This window comes from Syngnathoides biaculeatus, chromosome 9 (genome assembly GCF_019802595.1).
Source record: "Syngnathoides biaculeatus isolate LvHL_M chromosome 9, ASM1980259v1, whole genome shotgun sequence".
Taxonomy (NCBI): domain Eukaryota; kingdom Metazoa; phylum Chordata; class Actinopteri; order Syngnathiformes; family Syngnathidae; genus Syngnathoides; species Syngnathoides biaculeatus.
In genome coordinates, this window is record NC_084648.1 from 28,064,588 (window position 1) to 28,087,646 (window position 23,059).

Below are 23,059 nucleotides of genomic sequence, written 5' to 3' on the forward strand. Positions count from 1 at the left end.
TACAACGTTTTGTACATACACTCATCAATAACATAAAAGGCATAAAATCCTGTTTCATAAAAGAAATATTAACTATTTGTTTTAAAACACATCCATCATTATAAAATGTTAAATTACTGGTCTAGTAAATTCTGAGGAGTGACACTCCTAAAAATTAAATTGATATTGTGAAAAAAAACCTATTTAAGAGCAAATGATGAGCACATTTCTCATGGAGTGACTAATGATATTACCTCCAAAAATAAATAAGGGCAAGCGGCTCAGAAAATGGATGGCTTGTGATCTGTACATAATATTTGGTTGGTGGTTGGCGCCAAGATCATTGCGGAAATATTGTTTCAGTCTTGGGATTAATCATTCCCTGACAATGACCGGTGCATTTGAAGAGTTCAGACGCAAAAGCAGATACATCCATTTTTGTTTCTGTATATTCTTTGATTATCTATTACATAACAGAAACAAAAAAATGGATATTTCTGCTTTTGTGTCTGAACTCTTAATTTTGTTTGTTTACTTGATATGTTCTGGCTCTCCATGACACAAGAAAGCATAACTTTTTATAAAAAGTTGTGATCACAGATCTTAATATTATTCCCATTTTGATGCAATCTTTTTTAATCTGAAGCAAGGGTTGCTAACATGGTGCTTGCAGCAATGAGGGTAGCCCCCAACAACCCCCTGAATTACCTGCCCTGCAGGCCTTTTTTAAAAATATCTCACCTGGAATATGACATTGTACATCCCAGGAATGCTGGAGAACTTATCATTTGAAAATATACAGATTGGAAGAGGTTTATAGAAGTAAAGTGTGTCATATTTTGCGTTAATTAACTTGACAAATCATAAACACGATCGGTGCTTTTACATAGATGAGATTGATTCTTAATCATTTATCATCAGAGGCAAATTTTCCATTTTTTTTTTCAGAAGTGTGGAACAAACTGACAGCTCTTTGCATTAATCAGTACCCAAGTGGCCGTTTCCAACTATTAACTAACTAATCCTATATCATCACCTATGGATAACCACACGGGGGCGCGCTTGTATTTGACTGTGAGTGGCTGTCACGTGAGCCAATTTTATCAGAGAAGGAAAGGCTTTAGGACAGTATTCCACATTTGAGGAGACACAAGCAACTACACGAGTAACTACACAGGGCAACTGCCAGCCTGTCACCATGTTTGCCTGTTCAAATAAATAGAGACAAGTCTTAAAATGGCAGCTATTTCTGGAGACATGGTGTCAAATACTGTACCGCTGACACTGACAGAGAGACGGGGAGAGAGAGAGAGAGAGAGAGAGAGAGAGAGAGAGAGATAGAGAGACTAAGCTGACAAAACTCTTCAGAAGCGTGCATGCTAGGTACAATAATGAAGTGATCCAAATCCATCCAAGTCGCACAGTGGAGCAGCTGTGGAGCGTTGGCCTCGCAGTTCTGATGACCAGGGGTCAAATCCTGGCCGCATCTATGTGTAGTTTGCCTGTTCTCCCTGTGCCTGTGTGGGTTTTCTCCGGGGACTCCCGTTTCCTCCCAATGCCAAAAACATCCATTAATGGAGACTCTAAATTATCCCCAGGTGTGAGTGCGACTGTTGTCTGTCTGGGAACTGGTTCAGTATACCCTGGCTCGTTCCTGCCTGATGAAAGTTGGGCTGGGTTCCAGCAATCCCACGACACTTGTATAGATAAGCGTCTCAGAACATGGATGGATGGATGGAAATCAATCCATTCATCCATCCATCCATCCATTTTCTAGACCACTTATTCTCACAAGGGTCGTGGTTGTGCTGGAGCCTAAAGCAGCTATCTTTGGGTGAGACGCGGGGTACAGCTGAAACTGGTCACCAGCCAATTGCACAGCACATATAAACATCCAATTGCATTCAAACTCCTAATTAATTTAATCTTCAACCATCAATGCATTATGAAATTCATTGGAAAATATTTGGTTAATCAATTAATGGTTCTGCACCATTGTTTGGAGTAAAATTGTCCACATGCTTTGATTTCAGCCCCTCAACTGTAAATAGTATCTGATTTCTGACGTCGCCAAAGAAAGCAGACTGAAAGTATTGACTCAAAATAAGACAGATCCTTTTACTTGAGAAATAAATCCTCATCATATATATAGATATATATATACATCCATGCACCCATCCATTTTCTTAGCCACTTATCCTCACAAGGGTCATGGGGAGTGCTGGAGCCTATCCCAGTTGTCAACGGGCAGGAGGCAGGGTACACCCTGAACTGGTTGCCAGCCAATCGCAGGGCACACAAAGAAAGAATATATATTCAGGGAAGAAATTAAGTATTTGAACACCCTGCTATATTGCAAGTTCTCCCACTTAGTAATCATGGAGGGGTCTGAAATTTTCATCATAGGTGCATGTCGACTGTGAGAGAGGTAATCACAAAGAAAAATCCAGAAATTACAATGTATGATTTTTTAACAATTTATTTTGTGATACAGCTGTAAATAAGTATTTGAAGACCTGAGAAAACCAATGTTAATATTTGGTACAGGAGCCTTTGTTTTCAATCAAAACCTTTCCTATAGTTGTTCACCAGGTTTGCACACACTGCAGGAAGGATTTTGGCCCACACATATCCTCTCGAGATCAAACAGGTTTCTGGGCTGTCGCTGAGAAACACAGACTTTCAGCTCTCTCCAATGATTTTTCTATTGGATTTAGGTCTGGAGACTGGCTAGGCCACGCCAGAACTTTGATATGCTTCTTACTGAGCCACTCCTTGGTTTTCCTGTCTGTGTGCTTCGGGTCATTGTCATGTTGAAAGACCCAGCAACGACCCATCTTCAGTGCTCTGAATCTCACAATGCATAACCACGGTCATCCTCTGCTTAATACAATGCAGTCGTCCTGTCCCATGTGCAGAAAAACACCCCCAAGGCATGATGCTGCTACCCCCATGGTTCACAGTAGGGATGGTGTTCTTGGGATGGAAGTCATCATTCGTCTTCCTCCAAACCCGGTTCAATGGAATTATGACAAAAAAGTTCAAAACAAAACTTTCTCCCATGACTCCTCTGTATCATCCAAATGGTCATTTGGCAAACTTAAGACGGGCCTTGACATGTGCTGGTTTAAGCAGTGGAACCTTCCCTGCCATGCATGATTTCAAACCGCGACATCATACTCTATTACCAACAGTCAGCTTGGAAATGGTGGTCCCAGCCCTTTTCAGGTCATTGACCAAGTCCTCTCGCGTAGTCCTGGGCTGATTCCTCACCTTTCTAAGGATCATTGAGACCCCACGAGGTGATATCTTTCATGGGGCTCCACTCTGATTGAGATTGACCATCATGTTTAGCTTCTTCCATTTTCTAATGATTGCTCCAACAGTGGACCTTTTTTTCACCAAGCTGCTTGGCAATTTCGTCGTAGCCTTTTCCAGCCATGTGGAGTTATACAATTTTGTCTCTGATGTCTTTGGACAGCTCTTAGGTCTTGGCCATGTTACAAGTTTGAGTCTTACTGATTGTATGGGATGGAGAGGTGTCTTTATGCAGCTAATGACGTCACACCGGTGCATCTGATTGAGGATAATACATGGAGTGGAGGTGGACATTTCAAGGCGGACTAACAGGTGGTTGAGGGTCAGAATTTTAGCTGACAGACAGGTGTTCAAATACTTATTTGCAGCTGTTTCACACAAATAAATCATTAAAAAAATCATACATTGCGATTTCTTGATTTTCTTTTAAGATTATCTCTCTCACACCGGACATGCGCCTACGATTAAAATTTCAGACCCCTCCATGATTTCTAAGTGGGAAAACTTGTCATAACCAGAACTCTAGTGTGGACCCAAATGCACGACTCCGTAGACAGGGAGGCAGTTAAAGGAAGGTCTTCATTCATTCCAAGGTCGTAAGCCGGAGAGTCAGTCAGAGAGAATAGCAGTATCAAGAGCGTTAAGTTTTTGGCATTGGTCGGAGGACAGGCGGAGGTCAGTACACAGGGGTTCAGGATCAGGAAAAAGGAATTGCGAGACAGAGGAATGGATGGCAACGATCTGGCGAAGCCAGACCGTCCCCTGGGTCCTATATATACCAGAGTTAATTATCCCTGATAAGGTGCAGGTGTGCAGGGGACCTGCACTGCCAGGGCTGGGACTGGCAGGACCATGACATAACTTGTAAAATAGCAGGGTGTTCAAATACTTATTTTCTTCACTGTACATATATCTGTATATATATATATATATATATATATATATATATATAATTTTTTTTTTTTACAAAAGACATTGGATGGGACTTTTTAAAAATAGGTTTATTGGTAAACAGTACACTTTATTGAAACAGACAGATTCATTCAACAAAACAAAGAGACAGCATTCAGAAATGTTTTCTTATTCAAGTGTATCAGATTTTCCACCTGTTGTTAATATCTCGTAGCACAAGAAATTATGGCAAACAGGAAATCAATTTGTAAAAATCAACAGTAGAAATATTATTTCCTGTAATTCCTAATCACATCTGACCCTTCTAAGGAGAAACACTGATATATTCTGATATCAGCGTGACAGACTCCTACCTGAAAAATATGACCGCAAATTTAAAACCGTAAAAGAATGAAATGACGTGTTTGGCTTTGTCAAGCAAGGGTGCACAAAAGCAGATTCAATTGAAGTGCAAATCTGGAAAAACAACAATGCAATCATTCCACGCATGCATGCTTTTGTAAAGGGTGGTCCCTTTAAACAATCTTATGACTCACTTGTACAAAATGTTTTTACAAAACACAGACCATTAAAAAATACATCTTTGTCACAATATTGCAGAGACAGTACTATGGAATGTGTTTCAATAAGGCTTATGACAAAGACATGCTTTTATGGGGCATAAAGGCCGCTATTGTCTTTTTTTTTTTTTTTTTTGGTCATGTGTGTGACCCCCATTACCAACCAGGTAAGTCAGTGTGGAGACTGAGAGGTCACTTTTGTTTATCGGCTTCTATGTTTTCTCTCATGATGTGTCATCACCTTGTGTATCCAGGAGCTGAAGGCAGACACTTTGGTGTAGACGCCAGGTGACTGCTGCGTCCTGCAGGCGTGACCCCACGATGTGACCCCATAAACAACCCAGCCCCCTCCGGGACGCTCACACACTAGCGGCCCTCCGCTGTCACCACGGCAACTATCCACACGCCTATCTTGTTGCAGGCTGCCGGCACACAGCATGCGGCTGGTGAAAGCTCCATGAAAGTACTGCTGGCATTGACGGCGAGGGAGTAGGGAGAGCGGCGCCTGCTGGAGGGTCTTGGAGTATGAGCGGCCTGTGGAGAAGTCCAAAAGTGCACTTCAGACCCTTTCTTTTCATTTGTGTTACAATAAACACTTAACTAACACTTTGTCCATTTTTTAATGTAATAATTTGACTTTTCTGCATCAAATTGCACGTGTTTCTGCTTTGTAAACATTACATCAAAGTGAAGAAAAGGCTAAAAACATCTGCCCACCTTCGAGACCCCTTGTCCCTGGGTTGGGGTGCAATCAAGCCTAACCCAGCTGTCTTTTGGCAACCTTGATTGGAAAAGCCAATTGCAATACTTATTAACAAACATTCACACTCAAATTCACACTTGTGAACACTGCTAGAGTATTGAAATAAATCCACAAACATGCTTGGGGATTATGGACAGAAACTGGAGAGAACCCACGCAACCATGGACAGAACATCCACACTCCACACAGGAAGGCCAGAGTCCAGATTCAAACCTCAGAAGTATGAGGTGGATGTGCAACTCACTACCCCTCAAAATTATTTTAACCGAGGTTCAAGTACATATAACTATTGCCGTAATGATATGAAAGACTCTTAGAAAGTTTTACGACCATAACAAAAAAAAACATTACATACTGCGCCTACTGGCCTGAATTTCTGGGTTCCTTAAAAGGAAAGGCAAATCAGGACCATTCCAACAACTCAACCTTCTGACCTGATTTATAGCATCAGTCACCTCATATTTTATACTAAAGTGAATAAAATGTGTTGTACACAGAAGATGAGACCTATGAGCCTAGCTACTAAAGCATGTCAGAACTGATATGTCAAAATCAATATTATAACTGCCATGAAAGCATTAAACAATGCTTTAAATTAAATTAGCTGTTAGAATAAAAGTATATACTGCACCTATTGACCTGCCTGTTATCTGTCAAGTGAGAAAAATAAAATCTTGCTATAAGTCAAATATCATAAAATACTCTGTTAATGTTAACTGTTGGAAATAATATTTTACCTACTGCGCCGAGTGAACTGGCTTTTTAAACTAGCTACTAGACACATTTTACAGGACGCCAAAGAAAATGTGAAGAAAGCTAAAAACATGCTAGAGATGTGAGATTGAAGCCAAGGTCTTAAAGCATGTCACATCGGATACAGGTATATTTCAAAATACAGGATTACTACCATGATACTAGAACGGTGTCCCAGTGGTCAGTACCTTTGTCTAAAAGCTGGGAGGTTCTGTGTTTGAATCTCAGTTTAGGCATTCCTTTGTGAAAGATGCATGTTCTCATTGTTTTTCCCTTGGTATTCTGTGTTCCTCTCACATTGCAAAATTGTGTCTGTTGTTTTTTTAATTTTTTTTTAATACTCTCAATTGTCCCTTATGTGTGAGAGTGAATGTTTTTGGGTTTTTTTCTTTGGCTTACGTCCCGTGTGATTGTTGCGTGATCAATGCAATTAAAGTCAGGCCAGGATAAGCTCCACCTCATAGACTACCTAATGAGGAAAATGTAATGGAAAACAGTATTAAAATAATTATTTAAAATTGGACAACCATTAACAACTACCATACATAGAGCATCTGACTTGACTTTTAAACCCAGCTACATCAAAATAAGGATGGATAAAAAAATATAGGATTCCTTTTTTTGACAGGAGGGGTGTTATTATGAAAGACCAAGTTTAAAAGCAATACTATCCATAATAATCCTGAGATTATCATGGATAGTAAAATCCAGATTTTCCGTGGGAAATTTTCCTGGACTGAAAATAAACGTACCAATTTTACCGTTTAACCGCAACAAACTGTCATGATCCTGCCGCTCCAGCCCGTGCTGTGCGGGTGCCCGCACGGTTGTGCTGATTGGGAGGCGCACACCTGCGCCTCATGCGGGCTGATTATCCTGTGTATTTATGTGACCCTCATGACGACTGGTCCTGGCCAGATCGGTGAGCTTCATGTCCCGTTCGAGTACTCCCGTATCCCTGATCGACAACCCGTGTGTACCGACCTTCGCCTGTTCTCCGACCAACCCCGTAAGCCTGACTCCTTTGACACTTCTGCCTGCTTTGATTGTTCTCCTGTGTACCGACTCCTGCCTGCCTGCTCTCTTTGCCCAACGTCACAACTCCCGCTGCTGCACCAGACTGCCTGCCCGATCCCCGACCATGAAATAATAAACATTTGTCTCCGAACTACCTTGCATCGTCCGAGTCCTGCATTTGGGTCCTACTCCCGTTCCGATGGGTCGTGACACAAACTTGAAGTTGGACATTATTGAAAATTGATAAGGCTCTTTCCAAGAGTGTTCCCACAAGCTTGTAAAAAATGAAGCAGTCAGGCAGAGCAACAAAAGTTTTTAAATAGCTCAGACTCTTTCCATGACTTGGGTGTTACAGTATGTCCAGGGGTTGTTACATATGTGTTAGTTTCTTAGTGTGAGTGATGCAAAAGTGGGAAATTCAAACACTTGTGCACAGCAGACATTTTGTTCTTTTAAGTCAAAGTGTCACTTCTCTTCAGTACAAGAGATACTTTAAAGAGTGTTGTCACAGCTCTTAAGCAAACTAATAAAACACCTCTTTACCCTCCCCCCTTTACACACATAATTCAAGCAAACATGGATTTAATAAAACAGATGGCACTCAACCACTATACTCAGCTGTTTTCTATCTTTTTGTTTTTGTTTTTTTGGGGAGGGAGCAACAAAAGCAGCAACCGATGCCGTTGACATTTAATCATGACTAACAGATTGCATACTATGACTTTCATATGGTGACTATAATACATCTTGACAGAGTTCACTACTGTTCAACAGTCTTCTTGCAATGTGACCCCCTCCCCCCCCAAAAAAAAAATGTTGTGGGAAGGGTAAGGCCCATTCTGTATTTGTTAATTATGAAGGAGTACCGTGGCACCCCAGATTCCTGTTATATTGGAAGAATGATATAGCAACATGTTATACATAATGACATTCCTTGACAGTTTACTATCTGATTTTGATGGCCTCATATCAAAGTAATAACTATATGGATTTTAAAGGAGGGCACCAAAGTATACAGATCCCATGTTCGACTCTTGGCTCAGCATCACCTGCGTGTGGTTCCAGGTCATTCCACTGATACGCTGGAAATGCACATGTTCAAAGATGTATCACTTTCCATGATGCCCATTGGCAACCTACGCAGATATACCCCCCCCCATACGTACAGTACATTGATGATGAGATGTATCATTCAAACATAGTTCCTTCCTTCAATAGCAGGGGATACGTTCTACTGAAAAAAATATAAATAGGTCAATGCGTAAATAGCTAAGTATTGGAAACTACTTTATGTATTCATTTACAGTAGGTGAGACCAAGGACAGTTGTAAGAGGTCTCTTGGAAAACTTGCAATACCTCCAATCAAGAAAAGGTTATAATCCTCTGATTCACCCAGAGCATGCTTAATTCAGCCCTTAATTCACATGTGGAAAAGCAAAGACATATTTGACGGAATACATAATTCTGTCATGAGTTTTTTTTTACACTAATTATTTTTGTGATTACATTGCCTGCTTTGTAGTTGCACTCATTAATCGTATGTCATATTGATTATGTGTCTGAAAGCTACTGTATATTTCATTCAGATGGTTTGTGGTAGTGTTTTAGCTCTTAGGTGTAAGACAAGCTAGCTTACTGCTAATGGGACCGCTATAACAGACTTGCTGTAACATCTATAAAATGTTTCCTGATACAATGTTAATTGAATTTGACTCACATGCATACAGTAAAGATTCTTTAAAAAAAAAAATGAAAAAAAATTGGTCATACAATCGAGCAACATTTGAGGTATGCAAGTTTGCAACCTTCACAAGTAACAAGTAACAGATCGTCCGGGTCCATCTCATTAGGCCACAAGCTCAGCTACTGGCCAAGGTTCTCCTGCACCTACCATGTCAGCCACTGCTCCACTCACTCAAAAAGCCAGTCTCTAGCTGACAAACATTGACTTGACTTCACTTTAGTTCAAATGTTGTTCAAGGTTTACCAAAATAAAGACGTTTAAACAAACAGCAGTATTTGCCGACAGACCTCTCAAAATGGCACTGGAAATGTAGCAGACGAGTCACTAAAGACAAAATAAGTTTGACCTTAAAAAGTGGTAGTGGCACCTTTTGTACAGTTGCATTAATATTCAGATGTTAAGTAACTTTGTGTAGTTTAAATACTGTACTCTCCAAAAACACAAAATGTTAAAAAGTTAGGAACAAAAAATTTTCAGTAGCTGTTACTCATTGATATGATCTTTATTTAACAACATTATATTTCAAACCAGGGAATTGTTACAATTGACTTGAAGCTATTGTAACATTTCAATTACTGTATTTGATATGAAGCTATATATTTTCTATTTATGTGACACAGGCATTTTTAATGCCATTGATTAACACACATTTGAAGGTAGTTTGTTTAGCAGCTTCAAAACCCTCTGTTAAAAGAGGTTAAAGAAATGTAAAAAAATATTACAATGTCCCTGGTCTACAGTACATCATGTTTTCTTTTGTGCAAGGTATGTTCTAATTGTTATACTTACAGGGATAACACCTCTTGGTGTTGGATAACATCCACTTTAAGGTGTGTGACACAGCTCCACTATGAGAGGCTTCAAAGGGACAACAAACTGTCACCTGCAACTGTTTCCCAGCTTGTTCTGCACCTCAGTGGGACTCTGCCTTCAAACCCCCCACCCACCCACACACACACACACACACACACACACACACACACACACACACACACACACAAGCTCACCTGTATCACCCCAACCAGTGATGTGACAGTTGCTGGCTTGTTTGAGCGCTCTCTCCTTCCTCAGGGGCAAACAGGCGGGAAGGATGTGACGGCTGAATGACAAGCACTCTCCTGGTGTGTGACCCACAGCCCCTGGTGACAGCCGAACCAAGGCCAGGTCATAATCGTTGCTGTGGGAGCGGTAACTTGGATGGATTACAATCTGATCAACACCGTACTCCTCCTCGTGCTCCTCAGGGACAAGGGAGTGATAGTCACCCACTCTGACTTTGTACTGCTTGGTGCTGTTTCCGTACCTGTGCACAGATAGAGGGATAAGAAGCGTGATAGTGCCAACTGTTCCTGATATTCTGAAGAGTTCTCATGAAGCTACTGATAAATCATATCAACATAATACAGTATTAAAAATACTGTGATGCATTGGACTCTTTCAGAAATGCAAACAATGTACATAAATGTCAGTTGCTGTTTCGAATGTGGATGTAGCTAAATTATACTCCCATCAACATTCAATCTTGTGACAAAAGTCATAAACATGAAATGAAATTTGAAATTCCATTTTTGGCCAATGGCTAGGTGAAAGTGCTTTGAATAACAAAGTTACCAATGTGTAATACAGAACATGGAGAGATGCAGCTCACATGCACTCTCAATCCATTGTCTGAGCTGCTTATCCTCACTAGGGTCACAGGTATGCTGGGGTATATCCCAGCTATCTGGGGTAACAACCAACTCGCTACCAAGCCAAGCTCACATCACGGTAGCCACCGATCCACTACCGAGCCAAGCCAACGTTGCGGTGGCAACTGACTGGCTGTCATGCTACACCCACTTTGCCTTCGCGATCGACTTTCAGGTGAACCATGTTCCTTTGAACCACATTCCTGTCCAGGCGGCGGTGAAGGCTCGTCAGCCGCCCCACGCTCCTGCCCAGGTGGCGGCGGAGGCTCGTTGGCTGCCTGACGTTCCTGTCCTCAGCGGTGACCATTCCACAGCCACCTCATGACCAGAACTCAGTGGCGACTGGTCCCCGGCCGCCTCACGGCCAAAACCCAGCGGCGACCGACCCACGGCCGGCTCATGACCACATCCTGGGTGATCTTGGTCTGCAGCCGTCGCCTGCTCCTGCCTAGTTCCTACTTCGCCTTTGCCTTCCTCGAGGACGTCCTCCCGAATAGCCCCGTAGTGACCCTGGTGTTTGGCATCCTGGCCGACCTCCTGACCTGCTCGTCCGGACGCCTCGTACTGGGTTGCCTGGAAGGCCACCAGACGGAGTGGAGTTGCGGGGTTTGTCCCCTTCCGCCCCCCGCAAGGGTCATTTTTTTTGTTCTGTTTTGTTTGTTTCTCTGTCATGAGCAACACTGGACCACGGCCAAGAGGGGCGTGGCCTGGCCACCACTCCAAGCAGTTTCCTCTCTGACACCTGCCGCTGGTCACAGCGGTGTCACATGAGGCACTATGATTAGACAATGTATTTAAGTTGGAGTTTTGTCACTGGGTTTTGGCAGTTTGTTAAGTATGCCTTCCTGCATCCAGGGTTACTCTGCCACTGCGCCATTATAGTCCAGTCATGCGTTTGTTATGCTCTTTAATTGTCTTGTAGTTATCGGACATTGTTTCTTGTTTTTTGGATCCCGCCTTGAACATCATGTCCTCGTCTAGGAGTCCTACATTTGGGTCCGCCTGTGCACCGTTGGTTCATGTAAATTCACACTCACATTCTTACCAATGGGCAATTTGGCATGGATGCACATGTTTTGGGGATGCGGGAGGAAACCAGAGTGACCAATGAAACTCCACACAGGCAAGGCTGCATTTGAACCCAAGTCCTCAGAACTGTGAGATGGATGTGCTCACCAGTCATCCACGTGCAACCCCCACACGCCATTAATGCATATTTTTTTAAACAGATTAACCTCATAAACTACACTTAATCTGGATTTAGAACTTTTTATTCTCATTCATCTAAAGTTACCAAACATCTTCTTTTAATGGCGCTTTGTTAAATCCCAGCAAAAGATTTCCGAATGATAAGCAGTCAATCTGTCATTCTGTTGGCTTGTGTTTATGATACAATCTGAGTCACAAGGCCACATGATGAAGTGTTTCTATTCACCTGTTAACGTGTTTGGGTGTTTCTAAAAATGTGATTGGCAGAAAAAAGAACTGGTTATTTTGAGACCCACATAGCACAAAAGTATCAGTGTAAAAAGAAAAAAAAAAAAAAAAGAGAGTGTAACAATTCATGCAGAATGACCAGCTAGCTAAATACATTTATAAACACACACTCCATCCATCTGTTAATGTGTTTGGTGTCAGGTATACAGTAGATATTAACTTTCCATCATGCCCAACTTACCTTTCCTGTTTAAGATGGCCTGAAGTTTTGTTAGACTTGGCAGCCTCTGAGCTGTACAGTCACAAAATATAAATAGAGACAATCTGATAGCTGTAAGGACGCCAAATGGCATCTGGCCGTCTCTTAAAGCTACAGGAACCAATGATAGTACTGTAATAAATGACATGCCAAGTCGTAAACTAACATTTAAACCATCACATGTGGAAAGAAAAGGAGGGGAGAGATGAGAAAGCAACTCAGTATTCATTCTGCAGTGGGTGAATGTCATACGCTCCGGGTTACATTGTAAAATTTCCAGTCTTTGTTTGCAAAGTATTTTAACGAGGCAGACCCATTGTTTAATTCATGGGGAAAGAAACACGACGTTCCTAATTTCTTGTCACGTTTTTTATGTGTTTTTTTTTTTGCTCACTGTTAGAGTGTATATTTAACTTTTATTTAAAAAGCCCTACTTATTTTGTCATTATCTCAGTTTGCTTTCATGGTTCCAGTGTTCTATGGTTTCCATGTCACGTGTGCTCATTTTGCTAGCTGTTTCCACCTGTTCGCGTTTAAACTCCTCCCTTGTGTCGACCAGTCAGCTCCCTCCAGACACTAGTGTCTTGTCCAGTTGTTCTTTGTTGTCTCGTCAATCTCTGTGTATTTGACTTCCTGGTTTCTTTCAGTCCTCAGATTTTGATTTTTTTTGGCTACTTCCCTCGTTTTACAAGTCCAAGTCAATTTTAGGCCATCTATCTGGGACCACAACCTGGTGGCCAGTGGGCGTGCCCAAGTAATGGTCTGTGTCTTCCTAGTTCATTCCAACTTTTCCTAAGTCACTTAACTTTTCTCCAGTTTCTTCACCTATATCCACACCTATGTGACATCAATCCAAAACAGCCCCGAGTCACATTGTTCCTTGCCATTTTTCTCACCTCGTTCCATACACCCTGCGTTTCCTAGTTCACCTTCCTGTGGACTCTGCCCCTCTCATACTCACTCCTACCAAGCCTCAATGGCGGCAGGCTGAAGAAGCAACAGCAGACCTCGTTCCTGTTCCCCGGCAACTGCGGCACACTCCCATTCCTGCTACCTGGCAGTTGCAGGAGGCCATTTTTTCCTGGTCTGGCAGAAGCACTGGACAAGCAGGCACCACATGCTCCTACTCTGGTGTCAGCAGTCAACCTGCAGCCACCACCTGCTCCTGTTCTGGCGATGCCTGGTGTGCAGCTGCCACCTGCTCCTGTTCCAGCAGCGCTTCACCAGCAGCTGCCACCTGCTTCGGCAGGGCCGCTTCCTCAATGGCTGACTCCTGCTCCAATAGTGGCAAACCCCGCTAATGACACTTGTCCAGCGGCCACCACCTCTTCCTGCTCATCCAGCAGCACTCATCCAATGGCTGCCTCCTGTTCCTCTTGCCTGGCTCCTGATTTTCTATTGGGTTTGTCATCATGAACTGTAAAGACCCTGGTGCTTGGCGTCCTGGGAAACCTCCTGAACTGCCCAGCCAAGCGCCTCACATTGGGTGGCCTAGACGGCTATCAGACTGACTGACTCTATGCCCTCCTCCAGGCCCCTTTCTGCCCACCATGGGTTGGGGACCTTTTTCGTTTTGGAATGTCTGGAATCTGTTCCTTCAAAAAGGTGTACTGTCATGGTCTCAGTTTTGTTTCAGTTTTTCTGTTTTCCATATCTTGTGTCCTCATTTTGTTAGCTGCGTCGACTTGTTCGCATTTAATCTCCTCCCTTGCGTTTAGCAATCCGATCCTTCCAGCCACGCCTGTCTTGTCCAGGTGTTCCTCATTGTTTCGTCAATCTGTGTGTTGATCCTGGTTTCTTTCAGTTCTTGTTGTTCCATTCCGTAGTTGATTGTTGACGTCCTGTTGATATGTGCCCATGCCATTGTCTCTCTGTGCCACATATTGTTTCTGTCTTAGGTTTAATTAAGCTTGTCTTTGTTACATTGATTATTTGGTTGTTGGAATGTTCGTTCAGTTAGATATTTTTTCAAACTAAGTCTCATTTTTTGAGATTCTTGGACTCCTGTCTTGCGTCCCTGCTTCCCTGCACTTGGGCCGTCATTGCGGTGTCTTCCACACTTTCATTAGCCCTAGCCCTTGAATTATTAATTATCTTAATTTCTATATATATATGATATATATGATTTCTTAAGCGCTTGGCCACTCTTCAAGTGTGAACTGAAATTGCTAATTGTATCTGTAGTTGACCTAATTAAAAAAAAAAAAAAATGTAACACAGAACACAGAATATGCCTTCCCTTCCAAATAAATGTAAACCAGTGTAACGTATGGATGTTAAATAAGGTCTATGATTATGAATCCATTTTTAATTTTGACTTTAAAATGAATTTTAATCAAGATACTAGAGAAAAAAAGCATGTCTCGTTAGAGCAACCCATCCATTTAATATACTACTTATCCTGTTCAGGTCATAGGGAGTTGAAGACTTTTTCGTCTGATATTGGGTAAAAGGCAGTCTACTTGGGTGCCACATAATCACAGGGCACATATAGAAATAGAAAAACATTTGCACCGTCACTGAGTGGGAAAAGTCAGGCGAATGAATGACTCCACATTAGGGACTTGTCTCTATGTCTCTATTTACTATTCATTTACATTAATTAGATGTTTCTATGCCCCAATATGCTTGTCCATGTGCAGAAATAAATAAATCTGCTGTATGCACTTACTTCTTAAAGCAGTGTGCTGATGTGAGGACCCAGCAGGTGTCAATCAGAGTTGCTCCACACACCAGTCTCCCGTCTCCTCTGGACCCCCGCAAACGTATCGCAGCCTGCCATGGCCAGCCACTCCTAAGGCGCAAGTATAAGTCCACCAATATAGACAAGTGACTACAAATGCTAATGGAGAATTAAGAATTGTGTCAATTGTGTGAAATCAGAATCAAAATCAAAAACCTCTTGATTAGCTCAGTATGTCAAAAACACACAAGGAATTTGTTTCCGGCAATTGGAGGAGCTCTAGTATGACAATAGACAGTTTTTACAAAAAACAAAATACAAGGCCATACTGCAAAAACATAAAAAGAAAGTACTGGGAGTCACTTAGCAATAAAAGTTATTGGTTATGTGGTAATGCGGATATAATTACAGTTGTGCAAATGGCGCTAAGTCCTTTTGCAATTTAATGACAAGATCATAGAAGCTGTTGGAAAGTCTGCTTGATTGATATCATTGATCGAACGCCGATCTGAGGGAAGGAATTGGAAGAGGTGTGATCGGGAGTGTCCAAGAGCACTTTGCATGCTCGTGTTAGTTCTCGCAGCGTGCAAATCCTCAAGAGTGGGTAGGGCGGTACCGACAATCTGGCAGGCGAGAAGCCACAAAAAATACATCCTGCTGGTCCTCTTTGAGGATGGAGTTGATTGTTGTCTGCCACTTCATGTACTGAGAGACTGGAAATCCAAGGAAGTTAAATGTCTTAGTAGTTGACACAGGACATTTGGACAGAGTGAGGGGCAGCTGTGGCAGAGGATGTTTCCAGAAGTCCACAATCATCTCTATAGTCTTGAGCCTGTTCAGCTTCAGGTTGTGTCAGCTCCAGCTACTCAAGCCACTCAATTTCGTGTCAATATACCAACTTGACACAGTTTATGATGAGATGGAATACTGTGGAGTCATCTGTAAAGTTCACGTGTTTGAGAGCTGGGTGTATTGAGGGTTCTCCTGTGTGCAGAATGAGAAGAACAGCGAAGAGAGGACAGATCCTCAGGGGTCCCGGTACTGAAGGTGCGTGTGGATGATGTGGTTCCCCAGAGTCACACCTCTTCGTCCTGTTCACCAGGAATCTTTCAATCTAGTGCCAAATGGCAGTTGAGATCCAAAGCTGGGGAAGTTTGGTCGTGAGGAATAGATAGGTTTCCAATTACCAGTAGTGACACACAAGATGGCAGATATGGGAATCCTGGCACTGTGGTGACGTCATCAGAAATCTATGTATTCAGAGATGATGGTATTGAATGCAGAACTGAAGTCCATGAACAGGATCCTCGCATCCCTGCACCATTGCGGTGGTCCAGGATTAAAGTGTAGTCCCATGTTGACTGCGTCATCCATGGATTTATATGCTTGGTAAGCGACAGGCTAGGAGTGATTCAGTCCTGATAATGTGCAGATCTCATCTTAATTATTCTATGTGTGTCATGATCCTGCCGCTTCAGCACGAGCTGTGCGGCTGCGCTGATTGGGAGGCACACACCTGTGCTTCATGCGGCCTGATCATCCCCCGTATATATAGGACCCGGTGACGACTGGTCCTGCGCCAGTTCGTTGAGCTTTATGTCCCGTTCCAGCACTCTCGTATTGCAGACTGAACCTGTGTGTACCGACCTTCGTCCGTTCTCCGACCAACCTTGTAAGCCTGATTCCTTGATACTTCTGCCTGCGCTGATTGTTTCCCCGTGTACCGACTACTGCCTGCCCACTCATCTGTTCTCTTCGCCCGACGCCCCAACAACCGCTGCTGCACCGGACTGCCTGCTCGATCCCCGACCTCGCTGGCGGAGCGTAAGACACGGAAGTGGAGGACATCAGGGAGCCTACCCGGATTGGGCAGGCTTGGTCCTCCAGCAGACGGTCTACCTTGCGTCGGTCCCGGCGATGCCGGGTCTTTCCTGCAGGGTCCTGTATTGGCCAGTTCGTTCTGTCACGTCCCATCGGAACGAGAGGTAGGACCCAAATGCAGGAACTCGGAAGACGCAAGGTAGTTCAAGAAGAGACACGTTTATTGTATGCCGAGGTCGGGGATCGAGCAGGCAGTCCGGTGCAGCAGCGGTTGTTGGGGCGTCGGGCGAAGAGAACAGATGAGTGGGCAGGCAGTAGTCGGTACACGGGGAAACAATCAGCGCAGGCAGAAGTATCAAGGAATCAGGCTTACAAGGTTGGTCGGAGAACGGACGAAGGTCGGTACACACAGGTTCAGTCAGCAATACGAGAGTGCTGGAACGGGACATAAAGCTCAACGAACTGGCGCAGGACCAGTCGTCACCGGGTCCTATATATACGGGGGATGATCAGGCCGCATGAGGCACAGGTGTGTGCCTCCCAATCAGCGCAGCCGCACAGCTCGTGCTGAAGCGGCAGGATCATGACAATGTGAACACAAACGGGAAATGTCTAGATTTTCTAGTTTAATCCAAGTATCTTTATTTCAGTGTGTTCCAAGCCATTGGATTGTACTGCTCACACTTATTGCCAAGTATAATAAAAATCTATTCTTGCTTTCTGTGTGGGATTTGTAGTTTCCATTGCATTATTGAAACAGAAAAGGCGTTCCATATCCAATATACTTTTGCAAATATAGTATGTGGGACTTTATAAGGTGAAAATCTCTGGTGCCTCTGTAATTAATATGAACTAAAATGATCCATGCTTTCCAGGGTTAAACAGAAATACCTGTCAGTTGGGCCTTTTGTGGACACTAAGGTGGTTTTATGAAATGGACACTTTTATTCTAACTCCATATTAGAGAGTCTATCTATGGAGCTTTACGGTAAATAGCCACAATACAGGACCTTTAAATCTCTTCATCACATTGTGGCCTCACCTCAGAGAGTTCTTTCCTCCGATTATTCGACGCTGGCGAGTGTGTACGAGCCGCAAGCCGCAAATCTGATTCACAGGAGCTGATTGAGACAGATGAGAGATATGTATCTATTAATATGTGTGAGGAAGTCTGGGACAAAGGTAATTGCTTAACCATAAATTCAGGCTTGATTGTTGCCTTTATTAAAAAGTTAACATGCTTTACTACTTAAGTATCTAAATCAATCTTTTTTATGATTAACAGCGGTCTGGGATATCCAAGGAATATGATTACTTACAAAGAAAATTTGGGTTTCTTTCAGAGGTAAATCATCACCCAAATGGTGTTGACTTACTACAGGGTATAAATGTGTCCACAGCTAGTGTAATGTGGAGGAAACCAACGGCTATGTGAGTTGTCCCCATGTGTGATTGACAGGGTGAAGCAATAACATAGAAAAGGTCTATTTCACCATCTGGACATGCCATATTTACAGTACACCACCATCACGATGATTTATTTTGGCTCTTTAGTTTCTCAGTACAGGACATGACAGACTGTGCACACTCAGTTCACATGTCGGCTAAACCAATAAATCACGGGGCGCACACATTGCTTTAAAATCTTTTTAAGAAAAGAGAAACACACCGAACTAACAGACTCACCTTTCACTTCTTTTTGGCCAGGATGGTTTTCACCATAGTCACAGATGACTCCGGCATCCTCACTGTGTCGGCAGTTGTGTGTGCCGGGTTCCTGCTTGATGCAGTCGACGATGGAGCGCTCGTCACCACTGCACTTCACATTGTCCACGTGAATGGGCCCCCTCCCCTCACCAAAGTATGCCATCACACGGGCCTTGGCCAGGCCACTGCAGAGGACAAATTGAAATGTTGAAGTCTTTTATTCACGTATTGGGTTATTTTTTTTAACAAAAGTAGACCTGAAATCTGACTTTCATGACTCAGTGGTGGTGTGAATGTGAGTGGTCATGGTTGTCTATGTGCTCTCTGATTGCTCCTAGACCCTGTACAGTATAGGAAGAGGAAATGGATGGATGAAAATATGAAAGGTTGACCTCACATACCTCAACCATCTCAAAATAGATACTAATGAGATTTTTTTAGGATTCATAGATGCGTGTCATAATTAATTTTAATCATCCTGTGAATTGAATCTAAAGAAAACACTTTCAAGAACTTGTTGTCATGATCCTGCCGATCTAGCCCTGGCTGCGCTGGTGCCCGCGCGGTCGCGCTGATTGGGAGGCACACACCAGCGCCTCATGCTGGCTGATTGGTCCCGGTGTATATAGGACCATGGGGACAACTTGTCCGGTGCGAGATCGTTGCGGTTCATGGCCTGTTCCAGCACTCCCGTATCTCTGATCATATTCCTGTGTGTACCGACCTCCGCCTGTCCTCCAACCAACCCCATAAGCCTGACTCCTTTGATGCTCCTGCCTTCTTTGATCGATCTCCAGTGTACCGACTCCTGCCTGCCCACTGACCTGATCTCTATGCCCGACGTCCTGACTACCGCTGCTGCACCTGACTGCATGCCCAATCCCTGACCGTGTAACAATAAACGTTTTTCTTGAATTACCTCTGCGTCTCCCGTGTACTCCTGCATTTGCGTCCTACCTCCGTGTGGATGTGTCGTGACAGAACGATCTGGCCAAAACAGGACCCAGCAGGAAAGACCCCGCATCGCTGGGACCGATGCAAGGTATACCGTCTGCCGGAGGACCAAGCCTGTCCAATCCGGGTAGGCTCCATGACGTTCTCCGCTTCCGTGTCACACGCTCCGCCAGCAAGCTATTAATACGTCCCGACCACAACCCATCCAGAACCTCACATTCTCTTGGACTCTGATTTTTCGGACTACGAGGAGGACCATGATTTATATGACCGGCTGCCTGACTACAATTCGGATTATTTCGACTATGAATCTCTTTGCCCGATCTTTAATCCCAGTCAGTTTGTTTGACCTCCCCGCATTTCCAGCTCCTGTGTGTTTTCGCCCGGTAGGTCCGAGTCCTCCAACCCGTTTAAAGGAACTCGCTTGGCCATCTACCCGGGTCCTCCGCGTGGTGGCCAGTGGAAACGTCCAGGCCGGGCGCCCCTGTGTGCCTCCTGCTGCGCGGCAACAAAGACGCTGTCCTCGTCCACTCACTCCTCACCGGCAACAGTTAAACCGGCAGACCCGCAGCTGGTGGCCAAGCTTCCAGCCCAGAGGGACGAGGGGCTGCCAAATCACAAGGTGTTCTGCGCAAAATGGGGGCGGAGTTAGAGCGGCAGAGCGGCGAACTGGTGGCTCTCACGGCCCAGGTCCGGCAAGGATTAGAGAACCAGCCGAGCTACGCTGACATCACCATTTCAATAAAATTCAAGTCTGGACTTCGATGAAAAAATTTGATTCTGTGATTTTAAATCACGCAGAAGTTGACTTGCTGGTGTGTTTTGGATCGTTATCCTGCTCCAGAACCCAAATGAGCTTCAGGTTACAAACTAATGGCCATAAAATCTCCTTTAGAATTTTTTATTAAAGAGCAGAATTTATGGTTTCATTAATCACAGCAAGTTGTCCAGATCCTGAAGGAGAAAATCAGCCCAAGATAATTAGATGAAAACCACATTTGACTGTTGGTGTGCTGTTCTTTTCCTGAAATGCTGTGCTACATTTACATCAGCTGCAACAAAACACATTCCTTCGAAAAACAACTTTTATCTTGTCATTCCATATCATAGTTTCTTGTCGATCATGCAGATGTTTTTTGCAAAAGTAAAACAAACCTTTACGTTAGTTTTGTTCAGCAGTATTTTTCCCCTGGAACTCTACCACAGATGCCATTTTTGCAATGTCTTTTAAATAAGATCTTTTCAGACAATTCGATTGACTTTTCCATTCATTGCGTATGTACTGAGGGGGCAAATCTCCAATTTTCAGTCAAACGGAGTGGGGCGACAATGTAGAGAGCATCTGACGCTCAGCGATGCAAACCTCGAATCCAAACAGGCTCTGTTTTAAAAGTGATTTCACTTTCACGACAGAATGGTCTTCCAGTGGGAGAAGGGCTGTTGGAGTGATTTCTGTGTTGTGGAGTGGTGGACTTGTACTTGGTTTATAAACCTCAAAGCAGTCCCGGTGAAATTGTAGCTCACTGACAAGGCATTATTATGAGGTCTACCCATTTTCGTTTTTTTTTTCTTTTCTGCTGTTCATCTCCTCAAAATGAGCAATTCTGGGAATTTCTTTGCAGAACTGGTGCATACAGTACATATTACAGAATTCTTCAACCTTCTTGTCATGTACTCATAGGCGTCTACGTCAACACTTCATTATTTGGGCATGCGGCACCTGGCATTATGGTCACTCTGGTTGCTGTGATGGATGGTCCTTTTATATTATTAAATAAGTGCATGTGAGAAGGCCTTTCGTGTTTAGTCATGAACATTGTCCTTCACAGAGGCAAGGGAGGGTTGCAGTTCTATCGAAGTTGTCCTGATTTTCTTTGTGACCTCCTGGATAATTCTTTGCTGTTCTCTCGTGTTATTCTTTGTAGGCTGGCCACTCCTGGGAAGGTTTACCACTGCTGTATAATTTAATGGCTCTCCCTGCTTCAGTGGAATCATAAAGCTATAGAAATGGCTTTGGACTTCCCTGACAGATGTCAATTTTTTTTTTCTTGAGTGTGTTTGAATTTGTTTGTATCATGTCATTTTTCTTGCACCTTTTTTAGTGCTTTTGTCCCACTTGATTTTGTCAAACATGTTCTGTTTAAGTGATTTTATGATTGAGTAGGTCTAGAGGTATTCAGGTTTGGGTGTTAGTAATGAAAATTGACCAAATGTGATTTTACAGAATAAATTAAATTACTTTTTCACACAGGACTAGGCAACCATGATTTTTTTTTTCTTAATAAATGAACTCCTATGATTGACTGACAACCAGTTCACGGTGTACTCTGTCTCCTGCCCGATGATAGCTGCAATAGGCTTCACCACTCCCGTGACCCTCGTGAGGATGAGCGACATCCAGAAAATGGATGGATACTGGATTTGATATATGATACGTGAGCAAGCTCAATGTAATGTAATCGAGCTTTGGGGCTGACCGGGGAGCAAGCTCCGCCGCTTGGCTGTCAATAATGTTGAAAATTCGGATGGTTCTTCGGGCGGAATGACGCGGAGTCTGATGAGCTCACTCGGCTGGGGATGAGCTCCGGAGCTCGTCGGGGAGCGAGCTCATGGCTCTGGCGCTCGGCGGCATTATTTACAAACACATGTTCAAATCTGTATGGAAGTATTCCTCCATCTTCCCGATCAACCGATACAGCTATTTCTTCATGAGATGAGGATAAATTAGCGCTGATCATAACGGTGTCCCATGTAATTGAGCATTTGGAACGGCACGTATCACGTCACATCCGGCCATGTAGGTCATGTGACTCGAGAAAATGGCAGCACCACTGAAAATTCACAATTGTTGATAAAAATCTTCTCAAAACACTATTAAATGAGAGAGGATTTAACATCACATTGTCAAGATAGAGTACATATTACATGACCTATTGGATACCATGTTAAGGCAAACCACCGGAATTCCACTTTAACTTTGTTTTCGTTCAAAGTGTCGAAATTATTCAAAAATATAATAATTTAAGGAGGGAGCCAATGATTTTTCAAGACACTATATTCTGTTAAAGGTAACAATGGCTTAGAATAAATGCCTTTGGGAGAATAAGAATATTTTGCTGGACCTGTCCCCAGTCAATCACAGGGGACATACAGAAACAAACAATAAATCGTACATTGACAGATCACTGAAGGGGAACTGAATCCAAGTGAGGTGAGTGAACTGCTACATTGTCAGTGACATCCATTGAACAAAAATGTAATTAAATTACAGCTGAAGACAATGAAGTGTAAATTCGCAGAACAGACTAAGCTAGAAAGAATCTAAACAGAATCCAGACATTGTCAACACTGCAAATCTGCATCAGCACCAAAATGTACACCATCATAGATAACCATCTCTTGCAAATGATTGAATTCTGTCACTAATCCTATTTGATAACTGTGTCATCAGTGAGGTTATGGA

The 23,059-nt window shown here is 43.2% G+C and overlaps 1 protein-coding gene across 4 annotated transcripts in view; it reads right to left on the reverse strand.

Annotated features, from left to right (window-relative positions):
• Positions 1-4,382: 4,382 nt before the first annotated feature.
• Positions 4,383-23,059, reverse strand: part of prss12 (serine protease 12) — a 43,468-nt gene continuing 24,791 nt past the window's right edge. Inside the window, exons 9-15 of one of the 4 annotated variants that reach the window (XR_009796529.1) lie at positions 18,622-18,827; positions 17,978-18,056; positions 15,103-15,225; positions 10,273-10,350; positions 10,055-10,186; positions 5,487-5,550; positions 5,251-5,303 (exon numbers count right to left, since the gene is read on the reverse strand). Coding sequence is in view for 3 of the 4 variants with exons in the window: in XM_061830840.1 (XP_061686824.1) it covers positions 4,972-5,303; positions 10,055-10,350; positions 15,103-15,225; positions 17,978-18,056; positions 18,622-18,827 (1,036 nt within the window). In the remaining variant the exon portion in view is untranslated. Of the gene's footprint in view, positions 5,304-5,486; positions 5,551-10,054; positions 10,351-15,102; positions 15,226-17,977; positions 18,057-18,621; positions 18,828-23,059 lie in introns of all 4 variants that reach the window. The other 3 variants (XM_061830841.1, XM_061830842.1, XM_061830840.1) reach the window with 3 other exon arrangements.